Below are 15,964 nucleotides of genomic sequence, written 5' to 3'. Positions count from 1 at the left end.
GATGTTTACTCAAAGCCCACATATTTAAAAAATCTCCATATATAGTGGTACCATGAGGTACTAGAAGCATTAAAGAGGGACCAGGTGAAAGTCTCCTGGTTATCTATATCAGTGCTCTGAAAAGTCTACTGGAACCCTGCGCCTTCTCTTTGACTGTTCTCTTTACTCTCTAACACTGTCTGTGAGCAGCTTGCTCAAACATGCACTCTCATCCAGAATCACTGCCTCGCTACTATGGGCAATGCCTCACCTCAATGACAATGGGGCCAACACAATAGGGACAGAAACTTCCATAATTGCAAGCCAAAATAAGCCCTTTCTCTTTGTAGGTTGAACGTTTTAAGTATTTTGTTTTACACCAGTTATATGATGATTAACTTTATACTTGAAGTCAAATATAGAAACAATGTAGAAACTATGTAACAATGAAAAGAATACATATAGAAACTATATGATAAAATTAAAAAAAAAAACAAGGTATATAATCTCTCAACTGCAAAGAGAAAATGAAAGGAGGCAATAACAAAGTCTACTGAAAATGAATGCCTAGAAAGGAAGGAACGGTGAAGACTTTTGCTAACTTATGGGTAAATGCGTATGCTCTGGAGGCCTCAACCCTAGACAAAGAACTATAGGCAACCAAGCAATGATGAGAGCAGAACAGTGTTTCCCATGGTTGTGCAAAACCAAGTGATCAGCCCTGAAATCACAGACACAAGTAACATTATCCAGACTGAGTAGGCTGTATTTATATCTTTAGGAATGTGTGTGTGTGTGTGTGTGTGTGAGTGTACGTGTGTTTCTTTAACAACAATTAAAGGATTAAAGAAAAGAGGCCATGAATTGAAAGGAGTGGTGTATTCGAGGGGTCAGAGGGAAAAGAGAAAGCAGATAAATGATATAATTACATTAAAATTTCAAAACTAAAAAATTATTATAAAAACTCCCAAGGTTGACATCCAATGCATGTTACATAAAACAATGTGGTAAACTGGACCTTGCAAAGTTAAGGCATTAACGAAGACCCTCTTGTTCAGGAGGCTGGAAAGATAAGCTGCAGACTTATTCAGGTCATCTGAAAACTATATACCTAACAAAGGAGAAAGGAAATTAACTTTCAAAATTCTATAGTACAAAAGCAAGTAATCTAATTAGAAAGTGATAAAAGCATAAACATACATTTTCACAGAGAACACAATAACAAATAAGTACACAAAAAGATGTGATCATTGGTCAGTAGGAAATGCAAACCAAAACCACATATTATCATTACACACTTTTGGAATGTCTAAACTAAAGCGGTGACAATACCAAATGATGGGAAGGCACCACTCACTCATCACTGAGAATGGACACCCCAGAGAAAAAGAACAGATCCTTTAAAAATTAATCATGCAGCTACACTACAACCCAGAAACTGGACTTCCAGGCACTTACTCAGGGAAATAAAGACTTATCCACAGAAAGTGAGCATACACGATTGATAGCAGCTTCATTTCCAAAACCCCCAAACTAGAAACAACCTAGTGTTCACTAAGGGGTGACTGGTTACGTTGGTACAGTGTGCCAACAGATCCTCAACAAGAAAAGAAATGAAGTACTAATATGCTAGACAATTGGGAGGACTCTGAAGAACACAGACGATCAAATACATATTAGATATGGTCCTATTCAGACACAACTGTTGAACTTAAAACAGCAGAGTTTCTGGCCAGGTGACTGGTCAAAGTAGATAGAGGTGGAGAAAAATGGAATGCAAGGCCATAAAGGGAAGACAGGAGCCTGTGGTGATGGAACATTTCTGTATCATGAATGTGCTGATGCTGACACAAACACATATAGGGGTTAAGGACTGTCAGGAACAACTGAAAACCTAACCCAGGCTGTCTTAGGATTTCTATTCCTGTAATAAACACAGCCAAAAATTACTTGAGGAAGAAAGTGTTGATTTCACGTCATACGTCCAGGTAAACTGTCCATCACTGATGGAAGTCAGGGCAAGAACTCAAGCATGAGAGGAACCTTAAGGCAGGAATTGAAGCAAAGGCCATGGAGGAACAAGGTTTACTGACTTACTCAATCTGCCTTCTTTTTTTAATTTTTATTAATTACAGTTTATTCACTTTATATCCCAGCTATAGCCCCTTCCCCATCCCCTCCCAATTCTGCCCTCCCTCCTCCTTCTTCTTCTTCTTCTCCTTCCATGCACCTCCCCCAGTCCAATGATAGGGGAGGTCCTCCTCCCCTTCCATCTGCTTTCTAATGATGCCCAGAGGTGACCCTGCCCACAACAGGGTATGCTTGACTCCATTAATCATCCACCAAGAAGATGTACAACAGACTTGTCAACAGGCCAATCTGTTGAGGGTATTTTTTTCAACTAAGTTTTCTTCTTCCTAAATGACTCTAGCTTGTGTAAAGTTAACATAAAACTAACCTTACACCCATCAGAATGGCCAAGATCAAAAACTCAAGTGACAACACATGCTGGAGAGGTTGTAGAGAAAGGGGAACCCTTCTCCACTGCTGGTGAGAATGTAAACTTGTACAACCACTCCAGAAATCAATCTGGCGCTTTCTCAGACAACTAGGAATAGCGCTTCCCCAAGATCCAGCCATACCACTCCTGGGCATATATCCAAAGGACATTTGCTCAACCATGTTTGTAGCAGCTTTATTTGTAATAGCCAGAAGCTGGAAACAACCCAGATGCCCCTCAACTGAAGAATGGATGCAGAAACTGTGGTACATCTATACAATGGAGTATTACTCAGCAATGAAAAATAAGGAAATCATGAAATTTACAGGTAAATGGTGGGACCTGGAAAGGATCATCCTGAGTGAGTTGTCCCAGAAGCAAAAAGACACACACGGTATATACTCACTCATATAGACATACAACATAGGACAAACCCACTAAAATCTGTGCATCTAAAGAAACTAAGCAAGAGAGAGGACCCTAACTAAAACGGTCAATCCCCATCCTGAAAGGCAAAGAGGATGGACATCAAAAGAAGAAGAAAACAGGAAACAACCTAGGAACCTTCTACAGAGGGCTTCTGAAAGCCAGAAGAAGAAAACAGGAAACAAACCAGGAACCTACCACAGAGGGCCTCTGAAAGCCTCTGCCCTACAAAGCATCAAAGCAGATGCTGAGCCTGATGGTCAACTGTTGGGCAGAGTGAATGGAATTTTATGTAAGAAGTGGGAAATAGTAAGAGCTGGAGAGGACAGTGGGAATAGTAAGAGCAACAGAACAAGAAAATTTGAACACAGGGAACTTCCCAGAGACTCATACTCCAACCAAGGACTATTCATGGAGATAACCTAGAACCCCTGCACAGATGTAGCCCATGGCAGTTCAGTGTCCAAGTGGGTTACATAGTAATGGGAAGAGGGACTGCCTCTGACATAATCTGATTGGCCTGCTCTTTGATCACCTCCCCCTGAGGGGGGAGCAGCCTTACCAGGCCACAGTAGAGGACAATGAAGCCACTTTTGATGTGAACTGATAGCCTAAGATCAGAAAGGAGAGGAGAACCTCCCCTATCAGTGGACTTGGGGAGTGGCATGCATGCAGAAATGGGAGGGAGGGTGGGATCGGGAGGGGAGGATGGAGGGGCTTATGGGGGGATACAAAATTAATAAAGTGTAATTAATAAAATAAAAATATAAAATTAAAATAAAAATTAAAATTAAAAAAAATAAAAATATAAAAAAAACTAGCCAGCACACAGCTCTATGCTCTTTCCTAAATAAATAACTAAAACGTAAAAGCCTAAAAGGTCTAGAAGTACATGAATAAACAAAAAACAAATGAACTGGAAAATAACAGTCAGCAGTTTCATAATAACAGTGGGGACTGGAGACATGGTTCATCAGTTAACAGCACTGGCTGCTTTTCCAGAGTATTTGGGTTCAATTCCCAGAACACACATGGAGGCTCACAACTGTCTGTAACTCCAGCTCCCAGGAAATTTGATGTCCTGTCTGGCCTCCACAGGAACTGTATGCACATGGTTCACAGACAATGCAAGAAATATACTCAGACACATTTTTAAAAAAGAAAAAAATAATACCAGCCTGTGTCACAACTAGCTTATTGAAATTTGTCTTTCAGGGTACAATTTGATTCCTTCATTCAAAAATAAAGTATTTTAAGGGCTACCAAAGACTATTCAGTGGTTTAGGGAACAGACTGTCATCACAGAGGTCTGAGTTGAGTTCCCAGCAGTCATGTTGGAGAGCTCACAACAGCTTGTAACTCCAGGTCCAGGGGAGTCAATGCCTCTGGCTCCTCAGTTACCTCCACTTACATTACATACACATAATTAAAAGTAAAATAAATCTTTTTAAAATTGAGTATCATAGAAATACAAGCCAAGTAACTCTGTTGAAATTCCCACAATCCTTAAAATGAGTTCCAGGTCCAATATAAAGTACTCAGATACAGTTCACGGACAAACTGATGGCAGTAGTGCTGGAATGTTCTCACAGCGCGCACCTCTAACAAGGGCTAAGCACCCAAAGGTAGGCACCCTCGCCAAACATTTACCTCAGGAGTCCACCAGAGCCTAAGGTTAGCTACCAACATATCCCTCTCACAATAATAATAATAATAATAATAATATTTTATTGAGATATTTAAACTCATTTTAAATAAAACTAGGCTGGGAGTCATAATGGCTATAATCAATTTTGAGAAGAATATGGGAAAAGCAACAGTCAATTCAATGGGAAGGAAAATTGTGTAGCCACCATGGAATCGGCGTAGAAAACTTCTACAAAACAAAGTATTCAAGCTCACACTAATTTTCTTGAAGAAATAATATTCACTTGCAAGTAAGTACAACATACAAAATTTGCCACTTGAATTTTATGTTCTTGTCAGGAAGAGAATTATAGTCCTTAAAAGGAAATTCTAAAGAAGATGACTGATATTACTTTAGAACAGGAACTAAAACTTGATGTGACCCATAAGCAAATACAAAAATACCAGCTAGAAGATAAAGCTCCTAAAACTGCAGCCTGCATACAGGATGCTCTGAATTTATCACATATCCTCCCTCAAAAATAGAGCTCCAGGGTTGATGGAATATCCTGTAATTTGAAAATCCAATTACATGCTAATGGCTATGTAAGAAGCCAATCAAACACTGGCTAGCACACTGATTCTACATGCTGTTCAATGTAGATGCAGTTTTTTTTAGAACTCTACCTATAGTTCATTGTACATGTAATAGTTATTAGACAGTCAGAAGCCAAATATGAGAACACTGAGCACATACATCTTAAAATGGGGACAATAGATTAATTTTTTTTGTGACAAACACTAAAATGTGAAACCATCTCTACCCCAGGCCTCACGGGCAGATTGTTTTCTGTCTCTCCTAAAACACCCTGGATAGGGTGCCTGGACAGTGCTCTGTAATCAACAGACAGATGATGCCAGAACAACCTCAGTATGCTGTTGACTTCCACACTTACATAAAAGATTTCTGTTAGCTCCTGTGTCATGCCCCATGGTTCACTGAAACCCAATTACAGTTTTACAAAAACATCTCATTTTAACAAGCTGATCTCCACTGTTCTCAATAAAGCAGTCATTTTTGCACACTGTAGTTTTAATTTTCTGGTACTTCTGAATTCTTCCAGTTCATGAGCTTATCAAACACATTCTTATAGTAAATGAACACCCAACAATGTTTCCTGGGTGTCGATATGTTCTTTGAGTGTGCAGAAAACTAATAAACCATTACTTCAGAAGTCCTAGTTTACGATAAGTAGATTATAAGCCTCTTTTGTTCTCATTAAAGTGTGTTTTAGTTACGATGACAAGACTTGCAACCTTGCTCCAAGCTCCTCTCTGAAGAGAGCCAAGGCAGGAACACCCAAGCGCTGCCTGCTCTGCCAGAGGATCCGAGTGCAGTACTCAGCTCCCACACCTGGTTAGCCCACAGGAGCCCAACACCTTCCTCTGGCCTCTGACACTCTAGCACACGACACCAGCCAGTGCTGTCTAAACCACGCAGCTCAGATGTGAAACTGCCCTATGTTATGAGCTGCAGTCACTACACAAAGTTTTCTGCTCTTATTTTAAAAAAATGTAATAACAGAAAAGAGGACTTTTAATATTTTTCTTGTCAATCCTTAGCAAGTAAGAGTAAAATCAGTACATCTTTTGATGGTATTATATTAAAATGCTTGATTTTAAAATTCGCTGTTTGAGCTGCTGACTTCAGTTTCATAAAGAAATCATGCTGAAGCTGGGCAAGATGGGTCTGGTGGCGCATGCCTTTAATCCCAGCACTCACGGAAACAAAGACAGGTGGATCTCTGTGAGTACGAGGCCATCCTGGTCTACAAAAAAAGTCCAGGACAGCCAAAGCTACACAGACAACCCTTTTTCAAAAAACCAAAGCAAACAAACCAAAACAAAGGGGGGAAAAATCATGCTGAGTCAGCAAGAAAGATCAGCTACCAAGTCTGACAACCTGAGTTCAATGCCTAAAACTCAGGTGGTGGGAGGAGAGAACTCCTGCACACTGTCCTGTGGCCTTCATAAGTATGTAACACACACAAACAAACACATACATACAAACACACACACACACACACACACAATTCCTGCTCAGACTACCTCATTTCCCTGCTGCACAATATAAAAAAAGGTCTCAGAAAAAAAAAAATAACAATATTTGAAAACTGTATTGTAATTGTTTAAAACCATCATACTGAGGAGGCTTTGACTCCTACCCAAGGGAAACATATCAAAATCCTCTATGACTCCACAATGTCAATGTCCATGCTATCTTTTGGACATCATTTCAATGACCATAACAGCAACAACCCCCCGCCCCACTGTATTTTCTTATTTTAGCCACGTCTCTGGCCACCCATAGTCTTCCTCCAGCTTCACTGGTGACTTCTTCATTGTCTCTTTCCTTTCTTCCTCCTTTCTGCTCTAGTCTGTTAATTTCAGAGCAATCCAGGGCTTATTACTTGATTCTCAAGTTTTCTGTAAAAATCAAGCAGCCATTCAAACAAAAGCCCAATCTTTCAAAAGACATTCCACCAAAGGCTTCAAAGTCAAGAATTTTCTGTTTTTAGTGCCTTCATTTTTCTGTGACAGATCTAACTTCAGACTAGCATACCAATAACATCAATGACAGCCCATATTCTTCCTTGGTGCAGAAAATTCTATTCAGAAAGGCAAAGAGGATGGACATCAGAAGAAGGAGAAAAGAGGGAACAAGTCAGGAGCCTGACATAGAGGACCTCTGAAAGGCTCTGCCCTGCAGACTATCAATGCAGAGGCTGAAACTTATGGGCAACCTTTGGGCAGAGTGCAGGGAATCTTATGAAAGAAGTGGGAAACAGTAAGGTCTGGAGAGGACAGGAACTCCATAAGGAGCAACATAACCAAAAAATCTGAGCACAGGGGTCTTTCCTGAGACTGATATTCCAACCAAGGACTATGCATGGAGATAACCTAAGACCCCTGCACAGATGTAGCCCATGGCAGTTCAGTATCCAAGTGTGATCCATTGTAATAGGAACAGGGACTGTCTCTGACATGAACTAATTGGCCTGCTCCTTAATTACTTCCCCCTGAGGGGAAAGCAGTATTACCAGGCCACAGAAGAAGACAATGCTGCCACTCCTGATGAGACCTAATTGACTAGGATCAGAAGGAAGGAAAAGAAGACCTCACCCATCAGTGGACTTGGGGAGGGGCATGCATGCAGAGAGTGGCGGAAGGGAGGGATTGGGACGGGAGGAGGAAGGGAACCACAGGGGGGATACAAAGTGAATAGAGTGTAATTAATAAAGAATAAAAAAAATTCTTTCACTCTATCCTTTTCTCAAATACTCCTGGATGTCTTACAGCAATTATCATGTTAATGTTAACTGATTACTCTTGTGCCCTTGACCAGGAAGGGTAGATGCTGGCTCAATACTGTATCAACCAATACTCATTATGGTACCTGGCACAAATTAGTAGCTTTTGTAAAACAAACAAACAAACAAACAAACAACATAAGAAAAGCTGGAGAAGTGGCTCGGCAGATTTGGGCTGTCCAGAGGAACAGAGTTCTATTCCCAGCATTCACATGGCAGCTTATAACCATCTGTAACTCCAGTTCCAGAGGATCCAATACCTGCTTCTGGGTGCCTCGGGCACTACAAGTAGTTTACAGACTTATACACATAAAATAAAATTTTAATTAAAAAAATCCAAATTCAGTTACTTCATCTAAATTTTGGGGAGGATTAAATGAGGAGGCACAGCAGAGAGGCGTTCTATCAGCACTCATCTGTCACTGGAGACGGGCAGGCACTACTCCTGTTTAAAGTTACATGAAATTCCTCTAGCGGTAACACTTTTACCACAAAGATTTAGAGAATAAAGTAATTTTGAAAATCTTATTAAGTAAGTTAGCTCTATAGGAGTAGTTTAGAAAACTGTACACTTATTCATGTCACTAGGGATCTTCACTGAATGCCGGATTTAAGTCCCCGGAGCTGAGCAAAAGGGCTCCTGCAGATGTGGACTGATGAAGCTAACTGCTCTTCTGGGCTTATACCTTGAAGCTTTTTAGGTTCCTAATAATCCATATAAAAATCCTGAATAAATCAAAGAACATTTGGAAAAATGTTGTGGTTCATTTGCCTTAATTATTTTAACTGGCAAACTTTCTCTAGTTTTGAACAAACATTTGTAGACTGAACAGGTCAATAATGGGCACCCGGGGTAAAGGGTATCTTAAAACAGGATCCATTTGTTCTGGCTGATAAATTAGACAGCTGTTCCACATCACATTTCATGCTGCTTTCACAAGTAGCTAGTTTCTTGCTGCCAGTATTAAAGCTTCCTGCAGCTACAAACAGCATCATTTGCTACCTTCTCTTCCTCCTCACAGAAAGATGGAACACTGGGTCACTAAGTTAGGCTTGCTCATTTCAACAAATAATCTCTCCTCTTCATGTATGCTACTGTAGTAAGACGAAAACTTACTACACAGAATCGTTATATTACACTACACAACTTCCAAAAATGCCAGTCTTCCTTTAAAGAATTTTCTCAAACTATATTTCTAAGTTAAGAGAAAAAAATCACCAAGTTGTACCAGCCTTTTTGATTACAAAACCCAATTTACATTTTACTACAATCCTTACCAAATCACTATTACATAAATTGTGACATAACTGAATGCAGCATAAAATCACAATTATTTCTAATAAGATTTTATAGAAAAAGACTCTTTCAAAATTCATTTTTCACTAACAAGATTGTTGCACTTTAACTTAATAAAAAGGAAATACTATAAAACTACTCCCCACAGCATGAGCTATATATATATATTGAGAATCAGTATAACATTCCTAAATTAACATCAAATACAAAAAGACAGGATAACTTCCCAGATCCCAATGCCTCAACAAGTTGAGCAAGTTTGTGCTTTTGGATTTGTTTGTTAATAAACAACCAATTATTTTTATGCAGGGATCTTTTTAAAGCAATGTTTTACAGTAATGAAAATTCTGACTATAAAAGATAAATGGTAGGCTGGTATTTACCCTTTTGGTTATGACAGCCTATTAAAGCAATTTATCCTCTTGCAATTTAAGTTTCACCTCCATGCTTCTTAGTTAAGTATGCAACAAAATGCAAACTAGATTTCACAGAAATATATATAAATACTCAGTGGAAGTTCCAAATAAAAGTATTTCCCTACCAAATTACAATCATTTATTTATATTTAGTCTGCAGTAGCAGTAGAAAAGTACTTACTTTTCCCTGTATATTTCCATAAAGTTTCACATTATAAAAATAAGACTTCAATTTGGACTCTGAAATCACTGAAAATCTCCAGACTTGCATGCAAGTGTTTTTCTCTAATAATACATCTTTGCATATAATTTTAGAGGTTATGAAGGCTTTTTGGTGTATTGCAAAGATTTCTGTCACTTTTCACATTCTCTTACTATTCTTAAGGAAGGTTCCTCAGAATGCCCAGATTGTTCTTCTGCATCTGTAATTACATATGCGAAGTATTCAGCCCTGTTCCTCTAAAATCACATACTGTCTGCTGGTACCACTCAGTCACAGAAGTGCCTCTGTAATCTACAGCCAATTCGGACAGTCAGCCTGACTTCCTTCCCTGTCAACCATTCAAGGGCATATTTTATCATTCTTACTTCACTACCCTTCAGGAAAAAAAAAAAAAAAAAAACATTAGATTTCTTCATTAGCCACAAGCCACACTCTTCAGCATCCCTAGCCAGCCCACCAAGCAGAAGACAGCTGCATATTGCATTATCCCACACATGGCTCCTAACCTGAATGGAGCTAGGCAGTCACAGGCACCTTGGATAGAAAACAGAATCATCTAATTCAGTCTTCTATGAACTTCAATTTGGTGGTTTCCATCAAGGAGAGGTAATGAAGACTATGCATGAAAATTCATCAGACAAAGCATAAAATGGAAAACTGGCAAAAGGAGCATCCTCATATAAAGCCACAGGTATGTGGAAAGGATCTAGGTTAAAAATGATAGTTATGAAAAAAAAATTAAAAAAAATGATAGTTATGAATCTAGATATAACACTTTTGATCTGAAATGAATGTCATGGCCTCTAGCGCCAAATGACACTCAGAATAAACCAGTATGGAATGCCGCTCTAGAAAAACCTCTAGGCTCTGCTATAGCTTCCTACACAATATAATCTGAATTACTGCTGTATTTACAACACAGATACCTTGTGCTCCAACGGCTGACCGTGGCATTATCAGAACAGCCATATTACAAGGCAGAAACCCTCCACCACCATTCCTTCAGAAGGCAGAAAACCTGTCAGATGGAAAACCATGAAACTTTCACTTAGGAGACACTCAAGCCTTTGGAAACTTCTGCATTTATATGACAACTTCATGGGTATCAGCTCTGTGGGCACTCACCTTTGAAAATATCCCAATTTTCAAACCAACTCTAAACATGAAATTTTCAATAAAAATACATTTAAAATCTTGGCATGTGCAAAGTTTCATATCAGATGCCTAGAATTTAAGCTTGCATAAAGATTGACTACACCTGAAATTGCATGTGTAGGATAGTAATAGTTCTAGCCCACGAGACTTATTTGCATCATTCTGCCGTGAGCTTGACAGTGCTATTTTAAAGAGGAAAAAAATTACTTTCAAACTTTGGTGAAAATTTAGCTTGCTATCTCCATGCAGAATTCTAACATTGTAAGAAAGAACAGCTTTCTGAAAATTAGTTCATATTCTAAAAGCTTGTGTTAAGATGCTGAATAGAGATAAAAGAAATTAAAGTAATTTTCAAAAAGAAAAAAAAACTGTCAATATATTCCAAGCTTCTTTAAGTTCCACATTATAATTAGCTTTCATCATTGAAAGTTACAATTGCTCATGTACAATCACTTAGTAAAAGAAAAAATAGTATTAAAAGGCAGCCTCTGATTTACTGTACAATTAAACCTGCAATACATAAAATGAGGCCCAAAGAAGAAAGCTGAGTTGGAGTACATAAAAGGCAATCAACACGATTTAGATCCCACATATGTAAAAGGCCATCACTTCTTTTGTTCTCCCCACCTTCTTTCCAAAGTGCTGAGGTGCTGCCCATGTTTTATACATGCTAGGCATGTATCCAGAGCTACATCTTCAATCCGAGGCAACCACTCGAGTGTTGCACAGAAGCTAGGATTGTTTCTTCCTATGTTTCCAGTGTACTCTCTCTCATACTTCCTAACAGAAATTCAGAAATTAGGAGCAATAGCTTTTCTCTAGAAATTATATTGTGCATTAAGTAGGTGTTTATGAGCACCTCTGAAACTTCAACCAACACTGTATCCTCAGTTCCAAGAGAAAAATGCATTAAGAAGTTAGAAGCACAGACTTTGAGTAAAGTTTAAACTTTCTGTTGGCTAGAGCCAATCACTGAAGCTAATCAATTTCTTTAAGGAGGTCAATCCGGTATTCTCCAAATTCAATATTGCACCATTGACCTTTTTTTAATTTAATTTTTTTCTTTTTATAATTAATTTATTTTTATTAATTACATTTGATTCACTTTGTATCTTGGCTGTAGTGTTCCCCCTCATTCCTTCCCAATCCCATTCTTCATCCCTCCTCTCCTCCTATGCCCCTCCCCAAGTCTACTGATACGGAGGTCCTCCTCCACTTCCCTCTGACCCTAGCCTATCAGCTCTCCTCAGGACTAGCTGCATTGTCTTTGTGGCCTGGTAAGGCTGTTCCCCATCCAGGAAGAGGCAATCAAGGAGCCAGCTACTGAGTGCATGTCAGAGATAGTCTAATTTAATTTTATTTGTATATTTATTTATTACAATTTATTCATTTTGTTTCCCCACTGCAGCCCCCTCCCCTCCTCTCCTCCCAGTCCCACCCACCCTCCGTCTTCTCTCCCTATGCCCTTTCTGTAGTCCCCTGCTAGGGGAAGACCTCCTCCCCTTCTATCTGACCCTAGCTTTGCACTGACCTTTTAAAAGATAAAGTATGACGTCAGCTATGTACAAGAACAAAAAAGCTGACTCAAAGTTCACAAGTCCTGCTTCCAACAGTTATGAAATGCCCTGCTATGTGGCAGAAGAAGATTCCACATGAAATCACAATGGAAAGGTCACGAGATTTGGTTTTATTTTGGCTTTACATGTTTTCAAACACTTTAACTTTACTTAAAAACAAAACACTGAATGTATCTGTATAAGCAACTGACAGAATTCTATTTTTTAAAGACACATTATCAAAGAGTCTATGATGAGTTGGGGTTAAAAACAGTTTTATTGGTTTAGACAAAAAGACATCGTGTATGATATACAACGTTGAGAACTTGCTGTGTGCACGTTTCATTAATCATTTCTACTCAGTAGACATCCTTATATGTGTGGAATACCATATACAATCCTACTGGATAAAAAAACTCTAGCTGTTACCAAACTCTATGGAACTTGAATCATTACTATGATACTATGACAACAGATGTGGAACTAAGATAACTACAAGGCAACTAGCAGGGGTAAGGTATACACAGAATCATCTCACCACAAATCCCTTGAAATTCTGGAATTAAAATACATAGTAATGATACTGGTCTGTAAAAATATAACGGATCTAACCAAAGAAAGGAAGTTACCAAGAGACTCTAAAGGCCAAAAGAGCAAAGTCATGAAAAGATGCTGCTGAGACCCTGGGACTAACTGTAGAGTACAGAAGCCTAGTGAAAAGCTGAGCTACATTAATGTTATTAAATAATTTGAGATTATCATAGCAGTTCATCTTTCCCTTTCCTCCCACCAAACCTACCCATGTGCCACCCTCCTTTCTCATACAAATTCATGGCTTCTTATTTCTTTAGCTGTTGTTACACACTATCCTATAGATACAATCTGCTCACTCTGTATGATGTTACCTCTATATAAATGATTTCAGGGCTGACCATTCGGTATCGGATAACCAACTGGTCTGTTCTTCCTGCTCTCAGCATTCCTAAGTTACCTGTAGCTCTGCCTAGGTTACAGACTACCTTCCACATTACCATGTCTATTATTGTCATCTTTGTTCAGGTCAAGCTAGGGAGCCATTTTAGGGAGATCTTACGGGTGTAGCTCTGGACATTTCTACAAGAAACACTCTCACAGCAAATTTCTTGATCCTCTAGTTCCTAAAATCTTTTTGCCTCCTCTTTTGCAATGATTCCTGAATGCTAGATGCAGGAGTTGTATTGTAGATTATCAACTGGGCCTGTGTTATACAACTCTACATTTTGATTGGTTGTGGTTTTCTGTAATGGCCTCCAGAAGTTGCAGAGAGACATTTCCTGGGTAAGAAGTACACTTATCTGTGGGTATAAGGATAATATTTAGAATGTGATTAGGGATTATGCTGGCTTTAAAAAGTGCTAGCTGAAGGCTATTCTCCAAGATCCGTGACTTCACTAGCCCTGGGTGGTTGCCTAAGTTTCTAGTACCAGTCATGATTTCCTTCTTATTGAGTAGGTCTTAAAAGTCCAATTAGAAAGCTGTTGGTTACCACCAATGTATGCATGCCACTACTGCAACCTTAGCATTTTCTTGTCATGCTGGTCATTGTTGTGGTTCATAGGCATCATAGCTGAGTAGAACTACTGTTGCTGCTCTTTTTGAAAACTTATGACATCTTCTGGAATCAGGAAAGCTAGTCCTGAATGGAGAAGGCTTTCAGATAAGATCCACCTTGGATCCTCTGGCTCGTGTCTGAAATGCATGTTCTCAGCAACAGAGCCTTACCTTCCAACTCTAAGAAGCAACAAGGTAACAGCAATACCTACATTTTGGAAGTCATGTGGATAATCCTGGCCAACAATTCAGGCTTCTAATGTCTGGTGTTGAGGGGTCTGTTAGTTTTTGGCTTGTGAAGAGAGGATTACCAACCCAAGTAACTATGTATGTATATGTATACATCAACTTAAACACCATCTTGGATCTCTCTCTGAACCAAAAATCTGGGCTCAGTGGTCCTGCAGAGACTGATGAATCAACCAAGGAGCATGCATGGAGAGGACCTAGGCCTCCTTCTCAGATGGGGCCCATGGGCAGCTCAGTCTCCATGTGGGTTCCCTAGTAAGGGGAGCAGGGGCTGTCTCTGTCATGAACTCCATGGCTGGTGAGCAGCCTTACCAGGCCACAGAAGAAGACAATGCAGACAGCCCTGATGAGACCTGATAGGCTAGAGTCAGATGGAAGGTGAGAAGGACCTCCCCTATCAGTGGACTGGGGAAGGGGTATGTGAGAAAAGGGAGGGAGGGCAGGATTGGGAGGGGATGAAGGAGAGGTCTACAGCTGGGATACAAAGTGAATAAATTGTAATAAATAAATTAAAAAAAAAGAATGAAAGATATAAACAACTCTCAGGTACGGCCTCTGTATTCATTACTATTGTTGTGAAAAAACCACACTGACAAAAAGCAAGTAAGGAAAGAAAAGGGTTTATTCTGGCTCACATTTTCAGAGCAATAAAGTCTACCACTGCAAGGAAGGCATGGCAGCGGGAACATGAGGCTGGCCTGCTAGTCGGGAAGCAGACTAACCAGAGTTCCACTGTACACAGGGGGAAACAGCAGGAAGTGAAACTAGGTTATAAACCTTCAAAGCTGCCCCAGTCCCATACTTCCTACAGGAAGGCTTCCCCTCCAAGAGTATCCATAACCATCCCAAACAGCACTTCTAACTAAGAACCAAGTGTTCAAATATGTCAGTATATGAGAGCTAGTTCACATTCAAACCATCACAGCCTCAAAAACTAAGGGCACAGTAAGGACATAGGCTCATCTTCATCACGCAAACAGAAATACACTGGCATCGGCATCAGTTTGCACAGCTCAAAATGACTCAGTGCAGTAGAGGGGGCTGAAAACTCCCCCATCTCTGAAGTGGCCTCATCTCAACTGAATACTGTTTCTGTGCCTATCAGCTACCTCAGCAGCCCTAACTCTTACACGCCATAAAAACGATTCAATTTTACAACAAGACTGACTAAACATAAGCCACTTACACTTCAGAATACAATGGAACAGCAGAAGTGCACTGTGGAACTCTATCTCCGGCAGGATTCCCACTTGGCAAGTGGAAACGGTAACTCATTTCCTAACAGTAATAGAAAGGTTAAATTTATGATAGGCTTCGAGTATCCGTGCTGCCATCTACATAATCCTTTCACAGCTATCTAATGTCACAGTCGAGAGCACACTTCAGAGTGAGCAGTGGCTTCTCTGAATGCCATTAGTTTGAGCCACTCAGCACCCAGATTCTCTTCACTGGCATTTTTTTTAATCAACAGGAATTATTGCAAGCTTACTTTAAGTCATCTACTGAAACCCGTAACATGAATTCAAGTGAGTTGTTAAATAGACAAGGGAGGACATCCAGATACCAACCATTCCTA

General features: G+C 39.6%; 1 protein-coding gene across 7 annotated transcripts in view; it reads right to left on the bottom strand.

Annotated features, from left to right (window-relative positions):
• The window catches only part of Tpk1 (thiamin pyrophosphokinase 1), a 378,233-nt gene that overhangs the window by 338,751 nt on the left and 23,518 nt on the right, over window positions 1-15,964 (bottom strand). The window contains exon 1 of one of the 7 annotated variants that reach the window (XM_060380098.1): window positions 10,765-10,829. The exons of the other annotated variants lie outside the window; for them this stretch is intronic. Within the exon in view, the coding sequence (XP_060236081.1) occupies window positions 10,765-10,807 (43 nt within the window). The 5' untranslated portion in view covers window positions 10,808-10,829. Of the gene's footprint in view, window positions 1-10,764; window positions 10,830-15,964 lie in introns of those variants that run through there. 7 annotated transcript variants of the gene reach the window in all.

This window comes from Meriones unguiculatus, chromosome 3, assembly GCF_030254825.1.
Source record: "Meriones unguiculatus strain TT.TT164.6M chromosome 3, Bangor_MerUng_6.1, whole genome shotgun sequence".
NCBI classification, from domain to species: domain Eukaryota; kingdom Metazoa; phylum Chordata; class Mammalia; order Rodentia; family Muridae; genus Meriones; species Meriones unguiculatus.
This window is presented reverse-complemented; position numbering and strand designations above follow the sequence as displayed.